Source organism: Boleophthalmus pectinirostris, unplaced genomic scaffold (genome assembly GCF_026225935.1).
Source record: "Boleophthalmus pectinirostris isolate CB_2022bp ecotype Guang Dong unplaced genomic scaffold, ASM2622593v1 HiC_scaffold_13, whole genome shotgun sequence".
Taxonomy (NCBI): domain Eukaryota; kingdom Metazoa; phylum Chordata; class Actinopteri; order Gobiiformes; family Gobiidae; genus Boleophthalmus; species Boleophthalmus pectinirostris.
Genome location: NW_026571036.1, coordinates 796,623 through 820,483, shown reverse-complemented (window position 1 = coordinate 820,483; position 23,861 = coordinate 796,623). Strand labels below are relative to the sequence as shown.

Genomic DNA, 23,861 nt, shown 5'->3' with positions numbered 1-23,861 from the left:
AAGCCACAATAAAAGAGAACAAAAGGTCTAAACCAGGTCTTAACCAGGTCTTTAAACCAGGTAAACCAGACTAAACCAGGACTAAACCAGGTCTAAAACCAGTCTAAACCGGACTAAACCAGGTCTAAACAGGACTAAACAGGACTAAACCAGGTCTAAACCAGGTCTAAACCAGGTTAAACCAGGACTAAACCAGGTCTAAACCAGGACTAAACCAGACTAAACCAGGTCTAAACCAGTCTAACCAGGACTAAACCAGGTCTAAACCAGGTCTAAACCAGGACTAAACCAGGTCTAAACCAGGTCTAAACCAGGACTAAACCAGGTCTAAACCAGGACTAAACCAGGACTAAACCAGGACTAAACCAGGTCTAAACCAGGACTAAACCAGGTCTAAACCAGGACTAAACCAGGACTAAACCAGGTCTAAACCAGGACTAAACCAGGACTAAACAGGTCTAAACCAGGACTAAACCAGGACTAAACCAGGTCTAAACCAGGACTAAACCAGGACTAAACCAGGTCTAAACCAGGACTAAACCAGGACTAAACCAGGTCTAAACCAGGGACTAAACCAGGTCTAAACCAGGTAAACCAGACTAAACCAGGACTAAACCAGGACTAAACCAGGTCTAAACCAGGTCTAAACCAGGACTAAACCAGGTCTAAACCAGGTCTAAACCAGGACTAACCAGGTCTAAACCAGGACTAAACCAGGTCTAAACCAGGACTAAACCAGGACTAAACCAGGACTAAACCAGACTAAACCAGACTAAACCAGGTCTAAACCAGGTCTAAACCAGGACTAAACCAGGTCTAAACCAGGTCTAAACCAGGTCTAAACCAGGACTAAACCAGGTCTAAACCAGGTCTAAACCAGGACTAAACCAGGTCTAAACCAGGACTAAACCAGGACTAAACCAGGTCTCTAAACCAGGACTAAACCAGGTCTAAACCAAACCAGGTAAACCAGGACTAAACCAGGTCTAAACCAGGTCTAAACCAGGACTAAACCAGGACTGAACCAGGTCTAAACCAGGTCTAAACCAGGACTAAACCAGGACTAAACCAGGACTGTGGGATGTTCCACATAAATGTAAATATCTTATTTTATATATTTTATTCATGTTATATTTCTGTGTTTGAGTCCAGGAGGTTCTGGTTCTGGACCACAGAGACAATCCTCCGTTTGAGACGATCTGACCACAGACGCTCAGTGTCTCATGTCCCTCAAACACAGACGACAGACGACAGACGACGTCTGTCGCCTCTTGAAAATTCCTGTATCTTTTAGAACAAAATATTTATTTTATTTTTATTACTTGAGAGTCACAGTTTGGTGCTTCAATTGTTGATTCTGAGAAAATCCACAATTTTTGTTTTTTCTCCTTTTTTTTTTTTTTTTGCGTATTAACCACCATGTTTTTTATTTTTATTTTTTAACATATAAACCCTTGTTTTTTTATGTATTAACCCCCAATTTTTTATGATTATTATTTTTTTACTTATAAACCCATGTTTTTTTTTGTTTTTTTTACATATTAACCACCATGTTTTTTGTTTGTTTGTTTGTTTGTTTTTTACGTATAAACCACCATGTTTTTTTTTGTTGTTTTTTTTGAGGCATTTCCAAACAAAGCGAGAGCCTCTGTGGGCAGGAGGCAGAACCTCCTCCACAAAAATAAACTGCACCACAACAAACTCGGACCAACAGATCTAATCACATCTTTATGTAATAACTGAAATAATCACTTAAATCATCACTTAAATAACTGAAACTTCCATCGTGGGTCTGACGTCAACTGAGCAGATTTACAAAATAAAAACAGAGACGTCCCGGGTTTGTGGTGTTAATAATAAAACTGTGAATCGAATACAAAGTTAAGGAAAACTCTGGAAACGCAGTTTCCCATTTCCGTGACTTAAACCAGGACTAAACCAGGACTAAACTGTTTTCAGTCCTGGTCTGGTTCCGGTCTCAATCCTGGTCTTTCTGGTTTGGTTCCGGACCTGGTTTAGTCCTGATTCAGTCCTTGTTCAGTCGAATGAACGAATGATACACAGATTCTTCTCCTTTACAAAATTCTCTAAATTCTCCACGAGCCGCCGATGTTCTGATATTACCACTTTATTTTCACTGCGACTTTATTCTCATAAAATTACTACTTTATTCTTGTAAAAATATGACTTTATTCTTATAAAATTACTACTTTATTCTCGTAAAAATATGACTTTATTCTCATAAAATTACAACTTTATTCTCGTAGCACCAGCATGTTTTTTTTTTTTTTTTTAATCTGACCCTTTTACTCTGTCGTATTATTATAATTTATTTATTTATTTATTTGAGTAATAAATTTACTTTGGTTTAAAATACATTGACAGAAAAGTGCAGGTTTAGGCAGGAGGTTGTGTGTCCGGTGTGAAGATGTGTTGAGGAACTAAATGTTTTAATAATTTAAATTAAAAATAGAGGTGCGAAGTGAAGCGTGAACAGGTGAAGCGGCGCCATTAAACCTTCTGCTTCTTCTCCACTCACAGGAAGCGCTCTTCCCACACGCCGCTTCAAAACAAATCTCATCTGAAATATTACGCCTTCAAACCGCGAATATGAACAATAAAATGGTTTAGTGATGACGTAAGTTGATTTATAACGTTATTAAAGGCGGTTTAGAGGCATAGCGCACCTTAAATTTGGTAAACATCCGCTTCAGTTCCCGTTTTCTCGCCAGGTGCGGATTTATTTTGTAGGAGCTTACCGGATGCGCCGCGCTGGTTTCGCGGGCTTGGCTTCGCGGCGGTTTTAGATCCAAAATGGCCGCAGCTTCGGCGGATGGAGCGTAGAGCGGAGCGTCACCCGAACTGAGGCCGACGAACAGCGCTCTGACCCCGGGCACGCAGACCACCGAGGACCGGCCCCCCGCACCAGCACCAGGACCGGACCGAACCGAACCGACACCAGTGTTTCCCGAAGGTACAAAGTCACGAATCTAAAGAGCATCCTCCGCTCCGAGCGATGCTTATTGGCTCATAAACGGTGATGGATGTGGGAAAATGCAGCGTTAAAAAAATAAAAAAATAAAAAATAAAAAAATAATCGAAAACACCAACATTTAAAGCAATAAAAGCTTGATTTAATGATATTATTATGATTTTTTTGTTTGTTTTTATCGTTTGCCTGGTCGTGTTTTGAAGGTTATAAGGTTATTGCTGTTCCTGCGCACGTACAGGACATTTTATGACACTTTTATCAGTAATATCTCCATTTTTAATATTTATTTGGTTTTAGTTGCGCTGGAGTTTGTTTGTGAGGCTGAAGAGGCGCAGGGTGTGGCTCTGCTCTGATACAATAATAGGATGTGGGTAGAAACAGTGCGGGTTCCTTCACTCTGCTCCGTGTTATTCCGTTAAAACACCGTGAGTGTAAAATGGACGCGCCGTTATTGGTTTGTTGTTATCTGCGGCCTTCGGACCGCAGCGTTTATGACTCCAGGAGGAACATTACACTCACCCGCGGAGGATTCCTCCACACGCACCAATAAAACCTGTTGAACCCAGACAAGACAGACCCGAGACAGAGACAGACCCGAGACAGACCCGAGACAGACCCGAGACAGACAGACCCGACAGACCAGACGACAGACCCCAGACCCAGACCCGAGACAGACCCGAGACAGAGACAGAGACAGACCGAGACAGACCCGAGACAGACCGAGACCAGAGACAGACCCGACAGACGAGACAGACCCGAGACAGACCCGAGACAGACCCGAGACAGACCCGAGACAGACCCGAGACAGACCAGACAGACCGAGACAGAGACAGACCAGACAGACAGACAGACCGAGACAGACCCGGACAGACCGACAGACAGACAGACCGAGACAGACCCGAGACAGACCCGGACAGAGACAGAGACAGACCCGAGACAGACCCGAGACAGACCCGGACAGACCCAGAGACAGACCAGACAGAGACAGACCCGGACAGACCCCAGACAGACCCGAGACAGACCCGACAGACCCGACAGACCCGGACAGACCGAGACAGACCCGACAGACCCGACCCGGACAGACCCGAGACAGACCGAGACAGACCCGGACAGACCCGAGACAGACCCGAGACAGACCCGGACAGACCCGGACAGACCCAGACAGACCGAGACAGACCGGACAGACCCAGACAGACCCGAGACAGACCCGGACAGACCCGACAGACAGACCGAGACAGACCGAGACAGACCCAGACAGACCCGGACAGACCCCAGACAGACCCGAGACAGACCCGGACAGACCCGGACAGACCCGGACAGACCCAGACCCGACAGACCCGAGACCGAGACAGACCCAGACCCGTATAAAACATAAAATGAATAAAAAATAAACTTTGGATATAAAATAAGGCATCCAATAAAAAATATCCAAAGTTAATTTTTTATTCATTTTATGTTTTATATACTTATTTATATAAAAAATATCCCAAAATAAACTTTTTGGAGCTTTAGGGTGACTCACACTGGGACTTTAGAACCGTGTGATTCCTGTGGGTTCTGTGTTCCGCACTCACACCTGCAGAACCGAACAGAACCACGATGACGTCATCACACGACACGTCACACACAAATCACACACACTTTAGTCCCGGTTCTGACCCACTTTTACCCGTGTTTTTGGTTCCTTCAGACAGACCTTCAGCCGTGCGCAGACATGGACACCACCACGTCCATAAAGATGACCACTCTGGCCATCCAGAACCTGTTTGTTCTGGTGGAGGAGGAGAACCTGGCCGGGCTCAGGGCTCATCTGGACCGATACAAGGAGGTGGACGGACGCAGTGACGTGAGAACTGACACACCTCACACCTCACATGTCACACCTCACATGTCACACCTCACATGTCAGAGCTCGGGTTTAGAACCAGGAACCATGAGGATAATGCACAGTATTTTGACCTGGACTGTTGTAGTTCAGGTCACAGTCAGCAGGGGGCGATCAGTCTCCTGCTGCAGCAGGCTGTGTGTGTGTGTGTGTGTGTGTGTATAAATCCGTGTGTGTGTGTGTGTTTTACAGAACGGTCAGACTCCTCTGATGTTGGCGGCGGAGCAGGGCAGTCTGGAGATCGTCCAGGAACTGATCCGAAGAGGAGCCAACGTCAACCTGGACGATGTGGTCAGAACACACACACAGAGACACATGCACACATACACACACACACACACACACACACACACACACACATATACACACATGCACATATACCATTACACACACACACACACATCACACCGAGACAAACACACACTCGTCTCTCAGATCAATACTGTTGTTCTCTGGTGAGCGATGGAGACGTGTTACCTGGAAACAGTCTCCATGGAAACACTCTCCTGTCGCCGGGGGTGACCTGCACATACGTCTGAGTGTGTGTGAGTGTGTGGACGGGTTTTCAACACACACACTCACACCACGAGGACAAAGTCAGACCCACGACCTCAATCCTTGAATATGACACAGTTTAAAGATGATGTTTCTCTCTTTTCTGATTCATTCACTCTGATAAAACCTGCTGTAAATAAAAATAAGAGTTTTACATGAATCAAGAGCCGTTTGAGAAGAAAAGTTGAAAAATATGTCTGCAAGTTACAGAAGTAAAGAGTTCGAAACACACTGATGACATCGTTTTTTCAGTTTCTTTGTAATTATTATTTCAACAAAATCACTCCTCAAAATCAAAATCAACAAAATCAAAATCACTATCATGTTTTGTTGTGTTTTTATTAATCGAGTCATAATTTGTGTGACTTTAGAGCAGTTTTGGGTCAGTTACACTTCTACCTGGTGTGAGGTCACGATTTCCAGACGAGAAAAACAATTTAAACCTAATTTGGAAGAGAAAAGTCAAATCTTCAGTAAGAGTTTAAATATAAAGATCTGAACTGTGTTTGGGTGGAACGTGTGACCTGTCACCTGCTCCAGATCCACTTCAGTATGTCCTGGTTCTGGTTTCCGGCGTGTGGCAGAGTGGTTAGCCCGTTGACCCGCGCTCTCCGCCGTGTTTCCGTAGGACTGCTGGTCGGCTCTGATCTCGGCGGCGAAGGAAGGACACCTGGACGTGGTGAGGGAACTGCTGGAGAACAGCGCCTACATCGAGCACCGCGACATGGTGAGAGCAGCGAGGCATCGTGGGAAATATTTATGTATCCAAACACGTTCAGCGGCACACACATGTGACCTGACACACACACACACACACACACACACACACACACACACACAGACACACACACACACACACACACACAGACACACACACACACACACACACACAGACACACACACACACACACACACACACACACACACACACACACACACACACACACACACACACACACACACACACACACACACACGCACACACACACAGACACACACAGACACACACACAGACACACACGCACACACACAGACACACACACGGACACACAGGAGGAGGAGCTCTGTGTTGGTGCGTCTCTAGCGCCATCTGCTGGTTTAAAAAACAAACTGCAGAAGCACAGACACAGAACAGAACTCGATCATTCAGACTCAAACTCTCATCTGTAACCAGACTCATGAAAACAAATCTCAGTCTGTTGGACGATAAAGTCGACGACGTTCGTCTCGGGACCTCATCCAGATTAACACCCCCGCTGAGGTCCTGAGGTCTGAGGTCTGAGGTCTGAGGTCTGAGGTCTGAGGTCTGAGGTCTGAGGCCGAGGTCTGAGGTCTGAGGTCTGAGGTCTGAGGTCTGAGGTCCAGCTCCAGCTCAGGGGGCCTAAGACGAGACTTAAAACCAGGGGGGACAGGACCTTCCTGTGGTCGGCCCTAAACTCTGGAACGTTCTGGAACACTCTGCCCCCCCACATCTGAACAGCTCCACAGTGGAGAGTTTTAAGTCTCGTCTTAAGACCCACTTTTATTTATTTTATTTACTTTTAACTTTTAAAGGTTCGTTCACACCAAAGCGTCAAAAAACGCCTTGACGTTTCTTTTTGGAGCCTTTGCATTTGAGTTCAGACGCCCCCGACGCTCGTGTCTTTGACGCCGTGGACCAACGGGACAAAAATACTTGACGTGCGTCCGTTGCCCTGGAAACAAGAGCCCGGTCCTGGACTTTTCCCGAAACAATGTCAGACCAGACTGAGACTTTAGAGTTTTTATCACATAAAACATCAGCGGAGGAAATCGACTCGAAGACTGGAGTGAGTTTATATTTATACTCCACTAATGACACTGGATCAGTCCCGGTCTAGTCCTGGTCTAGTCCTGGTCTAGTCCTGGTCTAGTCCTGGTCTAGTCCCGGTCTAGTCCCGGTCTAATCACGGTCTAGTCCCGGTCCAGTCCTGGTTTAGTCTCGGTCTTTTCTCGGTCTAGTCCTTGTTTAGTCCTGGTCCAGTCCTGGTGTAGTCCTGGTCCGGTCCTGGTGTAGTCCTGGTCCGGTCCTGGTCTAGGTGTTTGTGGTGTATATATTTATGTTCCGTTCATGTTTGTGGTTCTGGGGTTTTTCTTCCTGATAATAACGTCGCTGAGTCTCTGGATACTCGTCCCTGATTGGTCGACGCGGCTCATCTGATGCGAAAAGTTCAACATTTTCAACTTCTTGACGCTGACTCCTTGGACGTGCGTCTAGACGCCGACGCTAAAACGCCGACGCTAAAACGCTCAAGACGTGCAGCAAAAACGCAGGACGCTGTAGTCGCGTCCACATGGACTTTACATAGAAACTGGACACTTTGACGCTTTGGTGTGAACGAACCTTAACACTGCGAGAGTTATGTGCTCCTCTGTGTTTTTGATTTATTTTTATGTGTTTTTATTGATTTCATTTATTTATTGGTTTATTTATTTATATTCTATGCTTTTGTTTTTATTTAATTTGACTGGTTTTATTATTTTAAGACTAGTATTATTTTAGTAGTTTATTTTATCGTTTTATTATTGTTGTTGTTATTATGTTTTTGTGCAGCACTTTGGAAACTGTTTGTTTGTGAAATGTGCGACAGAAATAAAGTGGATTGGACAAATACGCGACAGACAGAGAGGAGAACGGAGGGAAAATGAGAGTAAAATAAAAGTAAAATATCTGGGATCTGGTGTAAAGTGTTGTTGTGTTTCAGGGCGGGTGGACGGCTCTGACCTGGTCCTGTTACAAAGGACGAACTGAAGTCGCCAAACTCCTGCTGGAAGAAGGAGCCAACCCCAACACCACCGGACAGGTACTGCTCTGGTCCTGGTCCTGGTCCCGGTCTTGGTCCTGGTCCCGGTCCCGGTCTAACCCCGGTCTCTCTGTGTTTTGCAGCAGTACAGCGTGTACCCGATCATTTGGGCGGCGGGTCGAGGACACTCGGAGATCGTCAAACTGTTACTGGATCACGGCGCCAAAGTCAACTGCTCCGACAAGGTTCAGTCACACGGACGACACGGACCAGCATGCACCGCTCCTCTGGACTACAAAAACACACACTCATACAAACAGAAAGAAATAAACTAACACCATCTCTGTAGTTTAGTGAATTATATTATTATATTTGTAAAAACATTCACTCCATCTCAGTGTAAAATGGATTTAGTCTCGTCTCTGTAGTTTTTTATTTCTTTTTCTTCTGTTTTTTCATGTTTTTATGATGATCCTGTTAACGTGAGTTTGTGTTTTTCAGTACGGCACCACTCCTCTGATCTGGGCGGCGCGGAAAGGACACTACGACTGTGTGATGCACCTGCTGGAGAACGGCGCCGACGTCGACCAGGAGGGGGCGGTACGGAGCACTTCATGTACTTTATACTTTATCACAGACAGAATCGATCCCGTGACAGGAGCCTGGAGAACACGGGGACATTTAATCTGGCCCTCGGATGATTTTCTACTAAAATATTTCAATTATGTTTTAAAACCTGAAGACAGAATTTTCAATTTTTCACACACCGTTCACAGTCAAAACCTCAGATGTCCCGCAGACAACGACAAATAATAGATTTACAGAAATAATAGATTTACAGAAATAATAGATTTACAGAAATAATAGATTTACAGAAATAATACATTTACAGTTACTACGTTTGTGAGCAGGTTTTCTCAGTAATGAACATGAATAAAACTTATCTGCGCTCAAAGCTGAACACACAAACACACAAACACACGAGCACCTGAGTGACGTTCTGAAGACCACAGCTCCTCACGGTGTCTGATCCTGATGAACTTGTGCAGGATAAAAAATGAAAAGTTTCAGGAGCAAAAAGAAAACTCGACTAAATTCTATGAAATGCACAAGTTCATGTTCAAACTTTGTGTTGAAAATGCATTTTTTTTGGTTTGTTTCAGGTTGTTCATAATATTATAATATTTTGTAAAAGAAAGAGTTCATCAGTTAAAAAAGATTTGTGTAATAGATTTGTGTTTCTCTGCACAAATATTTGAACTTATTGTTATTTTTGGGGTTTATATGACGTGAGTTTCACTTTGGATTAAAGTAAGTTGGACACGACCCCTGAAACAAAATGAGTTTGACACTTCTGATGTAGAAGATCATTTGTTCCATCAGATTTTGAATTTTATACGCTGCTGAATTTTTATTGAAAAATATAATATGAATATTATTCGATAGGAATATTGAAAAAGTACACTTAAAATTTCAGCAACTAAAATATCTGAATAAAATAATTCAGACAGAGTAGTGATAAATTCAGCGGGATTTAAAATTCTACATTTAATGGAACAAATAAACTTTCCTGAGTTTAACCTGAGTCAGAGTTCGATATCCTGACTGATGTGACAAAATGACAAAATGACAAAAATCAGAAGATTTCCAGGCTCCAGTTAGAGCAGAAAGTCTCGTAATGTTCTGTTTTGTGTTTACTTGAGGGATAAATGACAGCTGCATGATCAGTTATGTTTTATTTTATTTTAGTTTAAAGTAAAATAGTTGTTTTCAGCGTCTGCGCTCGGTACCTGCAGATACTTAAACACAGAGTCACAATCAGCATCTAAAGTGAAAAACATAACATCGTCTGAACTGGCACTGGGGCGTGTGTGGTTCTGACCCGTTTGTCTGTGGTCAGAACTCGATGACGGCGCTGATCGTGGCGGTGCGCGGCGGCTACACGGAGGTGGTGAAGGAGCTCCTGAAGAGGAACCCCAACGTGAACATGACGGACAAAGACGGGAACACGGCGCTGATGATCGCCGCCAAAGAAGGATTCACCGAGATCGTCCAGGACCTGCTGGAGGCCGGGACCTACGTGAACATCCCAGACCGGGTCAGGACCGGGACTGGACCGGGACTGGACCGGGACTGGACCGGGACTGGACCGGGACTAAAACTGGACTAAACCAGGACTAAACCAGGACTAAAACTTGATTAAACTGGACTAAACCAGGACTAAAACTGGATTAAACTGGACTAAACCAGGACTAAAACGGGACTAAAACGGGACTAAGGACTAAAACTGGACTAAACCGGGACTAAACCAGGACTAAAACTGGACTAAAACTGGACTAAAACTGGACTAAAACTGGACTAAATCGGGACTAAAACTGGACTAAAACTGGACTAAAAGGACTAAAACTGGGGGACTAAAAACTGGACTAAAACCAGGACTAAAACTGGACTAAACCGGGACTAAAACAGGAAACTGGACTAAAAGGACTAAAACTAAAAACTAGACTAAAACTGGACTAAACCGGGACTGAACCAGGACTGAAACAGGACTAAAACTGGACTAAACCAGGACTAAACCAGGACTAAACCAGGACTAAACCAGGACTAAACCAGGACTAAACCAGGACTAAACCAGGACTGGACCAGGACTAAACCAGGACTAAACCAGGACTAAACCAGGACTGGACCAGGTCTAAAGTGTGTGTGTTTGGTCAGAGTGGAGACACGGTGTTGATCGGGGCGGTGAGAGGAGGACACGTGGAGATCGTTCGGGCTCTGCTGCACAAATACGCCGACATCGACATCAGAGGACAGGTACCTCCCGCCGCACACGACATCTACACCTGCAGGGGGGATTCTACATGTGCGTCTGTGGTGGAATGTTCAGCTGTTACTGTAGAGACGCAATTCACACGCTCACAAACGACGTCAGAAAGGTTTTAAGAGAACAACAAAAATTGCCACAAAATCTGACATTTTTTTAAAGTTGTTGGTGCCCTGTCAGCCCCTGTCAGCCCCTGTCAGCCCCTGTCAGCCCCTGTCAGCCCCTGTCAGCTCCTGTCAGCCCCTGTCAGTCGAACAGGAGCAGTTTGTGATTAATTGCGCTCTATGGGGTAAATCCTTTCTGGGCCTGGGGGAGTTTTTCGTTGTAGTACCAGCGTGTGGCCACTGGGGCCGTGTTTAACAGCACAGATCAGATCACATGTTGGAGTTCACCTGAGTCAGTTCTTTCTGGTCAGACTGTGTTAAAATAAAATTCAGATTAGCCCTAAGTTCAGACAGAGCAGTGCCTCCAGTTAGCCTCAGAGAACGTGGATGACACAGGATCAGCAGTTCAGACTTTAAACCACAGGCACAGGAGTCACAGTGGTTTTGTAACGGAACAAAAATCACAGTTCAGTATGTATCTCGGTTTCAAGGTCACGGTTAAAACAACAATTAGTTTGAACATTTTACAAATGGGAAAATAAAATAAAGTCAAAGTTCTGCTTGGTAAAACTGACAAGGGTCCAGTCAAGTGTTAACGGAGGAAACGGTCAGATTTTTGACATTCAAATGTCTCTTATTCAGAAACTAGAGGAACTATTGAAATAAGTAAAGTATCAGAATGTAGGAAAGAGTTACACTCCAACAGGGTCAAGTTAAACCTGTGAGATTCTTTCAAGTTCAACACAAAAAATTTAAAAACTCATGTTGGTAACGGAGGGAATGAAATATGCAGCACTTTTTGGTCAATAAATCCAAACAGTGATAACTCTTGGTTCTCACTTCCATATCCTTAACAAACTGGTTTGAATATTTGCTTCATATAGTTTTCTACCATATGGTACAAGATTAGGTTGAAAAACCTCTGACTTTTTGACTCATGAGATTTTTTATTAAGAAAGTCATGGTAACGGAGGGAAAAGTAACGGAGGGAAAATTGTACAAACAAGTAGAAGGTGCAGGATTTTACATCATTTGTGGCTTTTTTCTTCTGAATATTTTAATATTACTTCAAAATGAAAGAAACTATTTCTATAAAATATGTCAGTCCTTCCAAGAACATTTTTATCATTTTAAATACTTTTTTTTTTTTTAAATCCTGTCCCTTCATCAACAGTTCAAAGATGGAATAACACAAGATATGATGAAATACAAACATTTATTTACATGATTTTCAGGTCTTTGAAATTTGGGAAATAATTTTTGTTCCATGTTTCATTCATGGTCTGTTTAAAACGGATGGAACTTTAGAACCAAAAATGGAACAGAAAAAAGGTGAACAGTTTGATAAACTCGAGTACATATGTATCTGTTCAATACACTTTTATATCAGATGAATTCACTGGAAGTTTTGGTCTTGTTGTTTACTTCTGTTTGACCAGGACCATAAGTGAAATCAAATATTCTCAAATAAGCAACAAATGTTTGAAATATTATAAAAAATAAATTCCTTGTAAACAGTAAACAAAACTTTTCAAAAAGTAAAGTGCAGCACGAACTTTTACTCAAGCTTCAGATTTTTGGACAGAAAAAACAACACTTTTGCCGGGGTCAGAGGTCGCAGGTACGAGGCGGCCAAAGGTGAGCGTGAGGACCACGGCGCCACGGCTGTAGGTTTTTGGATTCTGGTGGTTGGGAGGGATGTTCACACAGACCAGTTCCTCGTGAACATTAAAGAGCCGAGTCTCTGTGGAGCTGCACCTGTCGAGACTGAATATAAACACACACAAACTGAACAAACTCACTCGAGCACAAACCTGCACCGAACCAAACGCCCCCGAAACACTTCAGCTCAAACACATGAACCGTCAGCCTCCTGCTCGTCCGCCTGTCGTCATGGAAACACTCCCCACGTCAGGGTGTTCTGTGTCAGGGCGTCCCAAACAGAACCGTGCTCCTGGAAACAAGACTCACTCACCTGTCTCACCTGTCTCACCTGTCTGTCTCACCTGTCTCACCTGTCTGTCTCACCTGTCTCACCTGTCCTGTCTCACTGTCTCACCTGTCTGTCTCACCTGTCTGTCTCACCTGTCTGTCTCACCTGTCTCACCTGTCTGTCTCACCTGTCTGTCTCACCTGTCTCACCTGTCTCACCTGTCTGTCTCACCTGTCTGTCACCTGTCTCACCTGTCTCACCTGTCTGTCTCACCTGTCTGTCTCACCTGTCTGTCTCACCTGTGTGCTTCATGTGTGTGTGTTTCAGGAGGGGAAGACGGCTCTGTACTGGGCGGTGGAGAAAGGAAACTCCACCATGGTCCGAGACATCCTGCAGTGTAACCCCGACACAGAGACATACACCAAGGTCAGACCACAGGGGGCGCTACAGACAACTCTGAAGGTCAGAGGAGCAGTGGAGAAGGTCAGAGGAGCAGAGGAGAAGGTCAGAGGAGCAGAGGAGCAGAGAGAGAGAGGAGGTGGAGAAGGTCAGAGGAGCAGAGGAGAAGGTCAGAAGGAGCAGTGGAAGAAGGTCAGAGGAGTCAGAGGAGCAGAGGAGAAGGTCAGAGGAGCAGTGGAGAAGGTCAGAGGAGCAGTGGAGAAGGTCAGAGGAGCAGAGGAGCAGAGGAGAAGGTCAGAGGAGCAGTGGAGAAGGTCAGAGGAGCAGTGGAGAAGGTCAGAGGAGCAGTGGAGAAGGTCAGAGGAGTCAAGGAGCAGAGGAGAAGGTCAGAGGAAGGCAGAGGAGGAGAAGGTCAGAGGAGAAGGTCAAAGGAGCAGAGGAGAAGGTCAGAGGAGCAAGAGGAGCAGAGGAGAAGGTCAGAGGAGTCAGAGAGAAGGCAGAGGAGCAGAGAGAAGGTCAGAGAAGGTGGAGAAGGTCAGAGGAGCAGTGAGAAGGAAAGGTCAGTGGAGAAGGTCAGAGGAGGCAGAGGAGAAGGTCAGAGGAGCAGTGGAGAAGGTCAGCAGAGGAGAAGGTCAGAGAGAGGAGAAGGTCAGAGGAGGCAGAGGAGAAGGTCAGAGGAGAAGGTGGAGGAGAAGGTCAGAGGAAGGTCAGAGCAGAGAAAGGTCAGAGAGGAGAGAGGCAGTAGAGGAGCAGAGGAGAAGGTCAGAGGAGCAGAGGAGAAGGTCAGAGGAGCAGTGGAGAGTGGAGAAGGTCAGAGGAAGGCAGAGGAGCAGGTCAGAGGAGCAGTGGAGAAGGTCAGAGGAGCAGAGGAGAAGGTCAGAGGAGCAGAGGAGCAGTGGAAGGTCAGAGGAGCAGAGGAGAAGGTCAGAGGTTCAGAGGATGATGCAGAGGAGGTTGTGACGTGTTTGTGTTTTCAGGATGGAGAGACGCCGCTGATCAAAGCCACAAAGATGAGGAACATCGAGATCGTGGAACTTCTGCTGGACAAAGGAGCCAAAGTCTCAGCTGTGGACAAGGTATGGTCCTGGTTTAGTCCTGGTTTAGACCTGGTTCAGTCTGGTTCAGTCCGGTTCAGTCTGGTTCTCGTGCAGAGGGGGGACACGCCGCTGCACATCGCGATCCGCGGTCGGAGCAGACGATTGGCCGAGCTGCTGCTGAGGAACCCGAAAGACGGACGCCTCCTGTACCGACCCAACAAGAGCGGAGAGACGCCCTACAACATCGACTGCAACCACCAGAAGAGCATCCTCACGCAGATCTTTGGAGCACGTACGAGAACATCCACGTCATACTCTGACCCCTCTGACCCTCCTCTGACCCTCCTCTGACCCCCTCTGACCCCCCTCTGACCCCCTGACCCTCCTCTGACCCTCCTCTGACCCTCCTCTGACCCTCCTCTGATCCTCACGCAGATCTTTGGAGCACGTACGAGAACATACACGTCATACTCTGACCCTCTGACCCCCTGACCCTCCTCTGACCCTCCTCTGATCCCCTGACCCTCCTCTGACCCTCTGACCCTCCTCTGACCCTCCTCTGACCCTCTCTGACTCCTCTGACCCTGCACCCCCTACCTCTGACCCCCTGACCCCTCTGACCCTCCTCTGACCTCCTCTGACCCTCCTCTGACCTCCTCTCTGACCCTCTGACCCCCCTGACCCCCTCCCTCCTCTGACCCTCCTCTGACCCTCCTCTGATCCTCTTTTTTTAAATTTCTCCTTACCTGTCTCCTGTAGGGGCACCTGTCTCACCTGTGTGTCTCACCTGTGTGTCTCACCTGTGTGTCTCACCTGTGTGTCTCACCTGTGTGTCTCACCTGTGTGTCTCACCTGTGTCTCACCTGTGTCTGTCTCACCTGTGTGTCTCACCTGTGTCTCCTGTCTCACCTGTGTCTCACCTGTGTGTCTCACCTGTGTCTCTCCTGTCTCACCTGTGTCACCTGTGTGTCTCACCTGTGTGTCTCACCTGTGTGTCTCACCTGTGTCTCTCCTGTCTCACCTGTGTGTCTCTCCTGTGTGTCTCACCTGTGTGTCTCACCTGTGTGACTCAACCTGTGTGTCTCCTGTGTGTCTCACCCTCACCTGTGTGTCTCACCTGTGTGTCTCCTGTGTGTGTCTCACCTGTGTGACTCACCTGTGTCTCCTGTCTCACCTGTGTGTCTCACCTGTGTGTCTCACCTGTGTGTCTCCTGTCTCACCTGTGTGTGTCTCACCTGTGTCTCTCTCCTGTCTCACCTGTGTCTCACCTGTGTCTCACCTGTGTGTGTCTCACCCTGTGTGTCTCACCTGTGTGACTCACCTGTGTGTCTCTCTCACCTGTGTGTCTCACCTGTGTGTCTCACCTGTGTGACTCACCTGTGTCTCTCACCTGTGTGTCTCACCTGTCTCACCTGTGTGTGTCTCACCTGTGTGTCTCACCTGTGTGTGTCTCACCTGTCTCACCTGTGTGTCTCACCTGTGTGTCTCACCTGTGTGTCTCACCTGTGTGTCTCACCTGTGTGTCTCACCTGTGTCTCACCTGTGTGACTCACCTGTGTCTCACCTGTGTGTCTCACCTGTGTCTCTGTGTCTCACCTGTGTGTCTCACCTGTGTCTCACCTGTGTGTCTCACCTGTGTCTCACCTGTGTGTCTCTCCTGTCTCCTGCAGGACACCTGTCCCCGTCGGACTCGGGGGGGGACATGTTGGGGTATGATCTGTATTCTTCGGCTCTGGCAGATATTCTGAGTGAACCAACGATGCAGCCGCCCATCTGTGTGGGACTGTACGCCCAGTGGGGCTCGGGCAAGTCCTTCCTGCTCAAGAAACTCGAGGGTAAGACCTGGTTTAGACCTGGTTTAGACCTGGTTTAGACCTGGTTTAGACCTGGTTTAGACCTGAGTCTTTGTCCGGTTCTGGTCCTGGTCTGGTCCTGGTCCTGGTCTGGTCCTGGTCTGGTCCTGGTCCTGGTCTGGTCTGGTCCTGGTCTGGTCCTGGTCCTGGTCCTGGTCCTGGTCCTGGTCTGGTCCTGGTCTGGTCTGGTCTGGTCTGGTCTGGTCTGGTCTGGTCTGGTCTGGTCTGGTCTGGTCTGGTCCTGGTCTGGTGGTCTGGTCCTGGTCCTGGTCTGGTCTGGTCTGGTCTGGTCCTGGTCTGGTCCTGGTCTGGTCCCTGGTCTGGTCCTGGTCCTGGTCCTGGTCTGGTCCTGGTCTGGTCCTGGTCTGGTCTGGTCTGGTCTGGTCCTGGTCTGGTCCTGGTCTGGTCTGGTCTGGTCCTGGTCTGGTCTGGTCTGGTCTGGTCTGGTCTGGTCCTGTCTGGTTCTGGTCCTGGTCTGGTCCTGGTCCTGGTCTGGTCTGGTCTGGTCTGGTCCTGGTCTGGTCTGGGTCTGGTCTGGTCTGTCCTGTCTGGTCCTGGTCTGGTCCTGGTCTGGTCTGGTCCAGGTCTGGTCCTGGTCCTGGCTGGTCCTGGTCTGGTCCTGGTTCTGGTCCTGGTCTTGGTCTGGTCCTGGTCTGGTCTGGTCTGGTCTGGTCCTGGTCCTGGTCCTGGTCTGGTCCTGGTCTGGTCTGGTCTGGTCTGGTCTGGTCTGGTCTGGTCCTGGTCCTGGTCCTGGTCCTGGTCTGGTCCTGGTCCTGGTCCTGGTCTGGTCCCTGGTCTGGTCTGGTCTGGTCCTGGTCTGGTCTGGTCTGGTCTGGTCCTGGTCCTGGTCTGGTCCTGGTCTGGTCCTGGTCCTGGTCTGGTCCTGGTCTGGTCCTGGTCCTGGTCCTGGTCCTGGTCCTGGTCTGGTCTGGTCTGGTCTGGTCTGGTCTGGTCCTGGTCGGTCTGGTCCTGGTCTGGTCTGGTCTGGTCTGGTCTGGTCTGGTCTGGTTCTGGTCTGGTCCTGGTCCAGGTCTGGTCCTGGTCCAGGTCTGGTCCTGGTCCTGGTCTGGTCCAGGTCTGGTCCTGGTCCTGGTCTGGTCCTGGTCTGAGCGTTGTTCTCGTGTTGCAGATGAGATGAAGACGTTCGCGGGGCAGCAGGTGCAGCCTCTGTTCCGGTTCTCGTGGTTGGTCCTGGTTCTGACCCTGGTCCTGTGTGGGTCCGTGGGTCTGGTTCTGGGCTTCACCGTGGATCCTCGTTTGGCTCTGGCCGTGGCTCTGAGTCTGCTCGCTCTGCTCTACCTCTTCTTTGGTGAGAAATACTAAATACTAAATACTAAATACTACTACTAACCAAACTACTCCAAACCAACTCTCCAGATGCATCATGGGAGGGACACTCATGATGTCATCGAGTGCACCAGGCCGGGTCCCTGTGTTATGGTTAAGGGGTGTGGGGGGGGGCCGGGGTCGTGTGCAGAGGGTTGTGAGTTTGTGAGGCTCTTAGCTGGGCTCGAGAAACCGCGTCCGCCTGTAGTTCGGTCTCTGCTGGAGGGGACAGGGACAGACCCGCTCTGTCTGTGGGGAGGCTGCTGCTGGGTGAGACGGGAGACGACCGAGGCGTCTGGTGTGTGTCTCGGCCTCGGCGTCAAAGAGCCTCGTGCAGTGGAACCGTCCTGGACAAACATCAGAGGAACCAGGTTTGGTGTGAAAGGAACAAACTGGAGTCTGTGATACACAAGAACTATTTTACTGCCTGGAGATGAACTAAGAATCAAACTAGAGGAGAGAAAGTCTCAGGCTCTGGTCCTGGTCTGGTCCTGGTCCTGGTCTGGTCCTGGTCCTGGTCTGGTCCTGGTCTGGTCCTCCTGGTCCTGGTCTGGTCTGGTCTGGTCTGGTCTGGTCCTGGTCTGGTCTGGTCTGGTCTGGTCTGGTCCTGGTCTGGTCCTGGTCTGGTCTGGTCCTGGTCTGGTCTGGTCTGGTCCTGGTCTGGTCTGGTCTGGTCCTGGTCTGGTCTGGTCTGGTCTGGTCTGGTCCTGGTCTGGTCTGGTCCTGGTCTGGTCTGGTCTGGTCTGGTCTGGTCTGGTCCTGGTCCTGGTCCTGGTCTGGTCTGGTCTGGTCTGGTCCTGGTCTGGTCCTGGTCTGGTCCTGGTCTGGTCCTGGTCTGGTCTGGTCTGGTCTGGTCTGGTCCTGGTCTGGTCTGGTCCTGGTCCTGGTCTGGTCTGGTCTGGTCTGGTCTGGTCTGGTCTGGTCTGGTCCTGGTCTGGTCTGGTCTGGTCCTGGTCCTGGTCCTGGTCTGGTCCTGGTCCTGGTCCTGGTCTGGTCTGGTCCTGGTCTGGTCTGGTCTGGTCCTGGTCTGGTCTGGTCTGGTCTGGTCCTGGTCTGGTCTGGTCCTGGTCTGGTCCTGGTCTGGTCCTGGTCCTGGTCCTGGTCTGGTCTGGTCTGGTCTGGTCTGGTCCTGGTCTGGTCCTGGTCTGGTCCTGGTCTGGTCTGGTCTGGTCCTGGTCCTGGTCTGGTCTGGTCCTGGTCTGGTCCTGGTCCTGGTCTGGTCCTGGTCTGGTCCTGGTCTGGTCCTGGTCTGGTCTGGTCTGGTCTGGTCTGGTCTGGTCCTGGTCTGGTCTGGTCTGGTCTGGTCTGGTCTGGTCCTGGTCTGGTCTGGTCTGGTCTGGTCTGGTCCTGGTCCTGGTCTGGTCTGGTCTGGTCTGGTCTGGTCCTGGTCTGAACCCTGTGTCTGTCTGTTTCAGTGGTGGTGTACTTTGGCGGGCTCAGGCTCTGGTCCTGGTCTGGTCCTGGTCTGGTCCTGGTCTGGTCTGGTCCTGGTCCTGGTCCTGGTCTGGTCTGGTCTGGTCTGGTCCTGGTCTGGTCTGGTCCTGGTCTGAACCCTGTGTCTGTCTGTTTCAGTGGTGGTGTACTTTGGCGGGCGCAGAGAGGGCGAGTCGTGGACGTGGGCGTGGCTCCTCAGTACGGCTCTGGCTCGTCACCTTGGATACCTGGAGCTGCTGCTGAAGCTCATGTTTGTGAATCCTCCAGAGCTTCCAGAGCAGAGCACCAGAGCTCTGCCCGTCAGGTACCACAACAAACAAATATATAACTCCACAAAACAAACCAGACACAAATATAATAAACACCAATTACAATAAAATCCTGGTCAAGCAGAAGTAAACATCAAGGTCAGAAATTCAATTTAATTCATCTGATATAAAAGTGTATTGAACAGATACATATGTACTCGAGTTTATCAAACTGTTCACCTTTTTTCTGTTCCATTTTTGGTTCTAAAGTTCCATCCGTTTTAAACAGACCATGAATGAAACATGGAACAAAAATTATTTCCCAAATTTCAAAGACCTGAAAATCATGTAAATAAATGTTTGTATTTCATCATATCTTGTGTTATTCCATCTTTGAACTGTTGATGAAGGAACAGGATTTAAAAAAAAAAAAGTATTTAAAATGATAAAAATGTTCTTGGAAGGACTGACATATTTTATAGAAATAGTTTCTTTCATTTTGAAGTAATATTAAAGTTTTCAGAAGAAAAAAGCCACAAATGATGTAAAATCCTGCACCTTCTACTTGTTTGTACAATTTTCCCTCCGTTACTTTTCCCTCCGTTACCATGAACTTTCTTAATAAAAAATCTCATGAGTCAAAAAGTCAGAGGTTTTTCAACCTAATCTTGTACCATATGGTAGAAAACTATATGAAGCAAATATTCAAACCAGTTTGTTAAGGATATGGAAGTGAGAACCAAGAGTTATCACTGTTTGGATTTATTGACCAAAAAGTGCTGCATATTTCATTCCCTCCGTTACCAACATGAGTTTTTTTTAATTTTTTGTGTTGAACTTGAAAGAATCTCACAGGTTTAACTTGACCCTGTTGGAGTGTAACTCTTTCCTACATTCTGATACTTTACTTATTTCAATAGTTCCTCTAGTTTCTGAATAAGAGACATTTGAATGTCAAAAATCTGACCCTGTTTCCTCCGTTAACACTTGACTGGACACATATAAAACTACAAGTTCTTCTGGCTCCTTCTCACTCTGGCTCCCTTAAACTTCCATTAGAATATTGTGGCTCGTCTGTGGTCCTGCTGCTGTGAGCCTCAGTGTTTAGGTTTAATATGAACTGGCTCCACATGATCCTGGGTCCGTCTACCATTAATATGAGGGGTTTTATTTCGTTATTTTGTCCTTTAAAAAACTCCAAATCCACTCCTTTGACCACAGCATCACTGAGCTTCATTTGACTGGATCTGAATGCTGTGGGTTTTTTATACACTCTAGGGTCCTGGTCCTGGTCTTAGTCCCGGTCTTGGTCTTAGTCGTGTGTCTGTCTCTTCTCAGGTTCCTGTTCACAGACTACAGTCGTCTGTCTTCAGTCGGAGGAGAAACGTCGATGGCGGAGATGATCTCCACTCTGTCCGACGCCTGCGAGCGAGAGTTTGGATTCATCGCCACCAGACTGTACCGAGTGTTCAAGACCGAGGAGAACCAGGGTGAGAACCAGACCAGGACTAAACCAGGACTAAACCAGGACTAAACCAGGACTGAACCAGACTGTACCGAGTGTTCAAGACCGAGGAGAACCAGGGTGAGAACCAGACTAAACCAGGACTAAACCAGGACTAAACCAGGACTAAACCAGACTGTACCGAGTGTTCAAGACCGAGGAGAACCAGGGTGAGAACCAGACCAGGACTAAACCAGGACTAAACCAGGACTAAACCAGACTGTACCGAGTGTTCAAGACCGAGGAGAACCAGGGTGAGAACCAGACCAGGACTAAACCAGGACTAAATCAGGACCGAACCAGGACTGAACCAGGACTGAACCAGGACTAAACCAGGACTGAACCAGGACTAAACCAGGACTGAACCAGGACTAAAGCAGGTCTTGTGTTGCAGGGAAGAGGAAGTGGAAGCGTTCCTGCTGCGTTCCTTCGGTTCTCCTCTTCTCGATGGTGCTCCTCTGCGTTCTGGGAGGACTCAGTCTTCTGGCCTTCCTCAGGGCCGAGTCCGGATCCAAGTCTGGTCCCGGTCTGGAGGGATCTGAGGAGGTAGGTCTGAAACACGGGGACGGGATCTGACACGTTCCTCTGTCTTTCAGGACTCTTAACGACGTGGTTCTGGAGGTTCTGGCGGGTCCGGGAGGGCGTCTGACGTGCTCCTTTTGTGTTTCAGGACTATAACGACACGGTCCGGGCGGTTCTGGAGGTTCTGGAGGTTGTGGTGGGTCTGGGAGGGCGTCTGACGTGTTCCTCTTGTGTTTCAGGACTATAACGACGCGGTCAGGGCGGTTCTGGTGGGCCTGGCTTCGGTCATCGCGTTGCCTCTTCTGCTTCACTGTAAAACCTGGTTCCACATGATCCACTCTCTGCTCCACTCCCAGCGCAGCCGCCTCCACAGCGCCACCACCAGGCTGCACAAGCTCAAGAGCGAGGGCTTCATGAAGGTCAGTGCAGGAACACCAGAACCTGATCAGGTCCACCTCCAAAACCTGATCAGATCCACCTCCAAGACCAGGGTCCAGATCACCTCCAAAACCTGGTCCAGATCCATCTAAATGTGATCAGATCCACCTCTAAAACCTGATCCAGACCCATCCCCAAACCTCGTCCAGACCTATCAAAACCTGATCAGATCCACCTCCAAGACCTGGTCCAGACCCAGGTTCTGATGGAGGTGTAGCTCTGTCGTGTGATTGGTCAGTTTGAATGCTTGCCCTGCTCTGATTGGCTCGTGGTGTGATTGGCAGGTTGTCTGTAGCGTGATTGGTCAGTTTGAACGTGTCCTGTGCTCTGATTGGCTGGTGTACTGTGATTGGCAGGTGCTGAAGACGGAGGTGGAGCTCATGGCTAAAATGGCTCGGACCATCGACAGTTTCACGCAGCACCAGACCAGACTCGTGGTCGTCATCGACGGTTTGGACTCGTGCGAACAGGACAAGGTTCTGCACATGCTCGACACGGTGAGGTCACTTCCTGTCTCCCTGCACGTGCTGGTGTCACTTCCTGTCACACACACACGACCGTATAAGGGCACAGGCGATGGTCGTTGTCAGGGCTCTACAGTTCACACACGTCACTCACATTTCCAACAAATATTTCAGAATACAAATGAGGAAAACAAAACAGACGCACAGGTGTGAGAACTTTCTGCAGCCACAAGGAGGAGAACACGACCACTTCAACGTTCAAATGTTTCAAACTTTAAAACACAATTTATGGTCGTGCATCAAATTGTCTGTGTCACAACGTAGAGTCTGTCCATCCGTCCGTCCATGTTCTTCTTCTTCTCTGGGGTCGGGTCTCGGAGCATCAGTCTGAGCAGAGACTCCCAGACTTCCTTCACCCCAGACACTTCCTCCAGGTGTTCCCAGTCCAGTCCAGAGACATCGTCCCTCCAGTGTGTCCCTGGGACGTCTCGTCTCCTCCTCCTCAGACGCACGTGGAGGAGAGCGGTCTCCCTGCGGAGGAAGGAGGCAGTCTTGTACCTCCTGACTGTGGACAAACTGTCCTAAATGAGACATCAGAACAGCTACAGCCGTAGTTTTTGTGAGGATTCACGTGGTTTGGAGTCAGGACGAGCATTCGATGAAATGTTCTTAATCGATCGTCGGGAGAATTAACGATCAATTATCGATTAATCAGAACGTTTTTCTATTAAAATGATCATCATTATTATTACTATCTGCACTAATCTGCATCAATAAATTCAACTTTACGACATATAAACATAACGACTCTAGATCCACATCAGCTGTTTGACATTATAATGTGTTTAATTCAGTTTTGTTCAAATCTCACAGAAACAAAACTTAAAACCACATCACTAATTTACATAAACTAAGTGAAGATAAAACTCCAGCTCTTGTGTCGCTGATGTGGTTCAACTTGTGTTGGATTAAAAGACATGACTCAGGTGAATACAGGTCAGTGTGACCAGATTTGTGTTTGTCAAAACCAGGACAGCGTACGGGGGGAGGGGGGCGGGGCCTCGTCATCCACATTGAGCGACTCTCACCTGGAAAAACTTTTTCCCACTGGACACAGAAACATATGTGCTGCTTTATCCACTGTGCACATGGACTCACACTTGTCCCAACGCAACGGAAAGTGTGGAATTTCTTCTACAAATCCTGGTTAAATCCACATTTGTGCTTCGGTTCGTTACAGACTGACCCACTGTTTGTGTGTCGCTCCTTCTGATGCAGAGACACATGTACACACCTGTTTGGTCACGACACACACACATACATTCAGTTTGTCGATTAAAATCAAGGGAATCCACGAAATTCTTAACGATCAATTATCGATTGATCGATTAATCTTGCCCATCCCTAGTTGGAGATTCCACGGGACAGCCATAGTTTTTGTGAGGATTCTTGTGGTTTGGAGGGACGTAGTGAAGGCCGGGGTCACCTGTAAAGCGCTGAGGGAAACACTGTAGTTGTGGATAAATTGTTCGTGAAGAATGTTTGTCCTTTGTGGAGTTTGTTGGTTGAAGATTTGGTGAT

General features: G+C 48.0%; 1 protein-coding gene across 5 annotated transcripts in view; it reads left to right on the top strand.

The window, feature by feature from the left end:
- The first annotated feature begins 2,793 nt into the window (after window positions 1-2,793).
- LOC110160823 (kinase D-interacting substrate of 220 kDa B-like) overlaps window positions 2,794-23,861 on the top strand; it is a 43,427-nt gene continuing 22,359 nt past the window's right edge. For 2 of the 5 annotated variants that reach the window (XM_055149129.1, XM_055149127.1), the window contains exons 1-19: window positions 2,796-2,974; window positions 4,683-4,838; window positions 5,070-5,168; window positions 6,061-6,159; window positions 8,156-8,254; window positions 8,338-8,439; window positions 8,696-8,794; window positions 10,095-10,292; window positions 10,910-11,008; window positions 13,383-13,538; window positions 14,432-14,530; window positions 14,606-14,783; window positions 16,162-16,326; window positions 17,474-17,653; window positions 19,243-19,408; window positions 20,691-20,842; window positions 21,251-21,402; window positions 21,618-21,797; window positions 22,173-22,313. In XM_055149129.1, the coding sequence (XP_055005104.1) occupies window positions 4,707-4,838; window positions 5,070-5,168; window positions 6,061-6,159; window positions 8,156-8,254; window positions 8,338-8,439; window positions 8,696-8,794; window positions 10,095-10,292; window positions 10,910-11,008; window positions 13,383-13,538; window positions 14,432-14,530; window positions 14,606-14,783; window positions 16,162-16,326; window positions 17,474-17,653; window positions 19,243-19,408; window positions 20,691-20,842; window positions 21,251-21,402; window positions 21,618-21,797; window positions 22,173-22,313 (2,496 nt within the window). In that variant the 5' untranslated portion in view covers window positions 2,796-2,974; window positions 4,683-4,706. Of the gene's footprint in view, window positions 2,975-4,682; window positions 4,839-5,069; window positions 5,169-6,060; window positions 6,160-8,155; window positions 8,255-8,337; window positions 8,440-8,695; window positions 8,795-10,094; window positions 10,293-10,909; window positions 11,009-13,382; window positions 13,539-14,431; window positions 14,531-14,605; window positions 14,784-16,161; window positions 16,327-17,473; window positions 17,654-19,242; window positions 19,409-20,690; window positions 20,843-21,250; window positions 21,403-21,617; window positions 21,798-22,172; window positions 22,314-23,861 lie in introns of all 5 variants that reach the window. The other 3 variants (XR_008631627.1, XM_055149128.1, XM_055149130.1) reach the window with 3 other exon arrangements.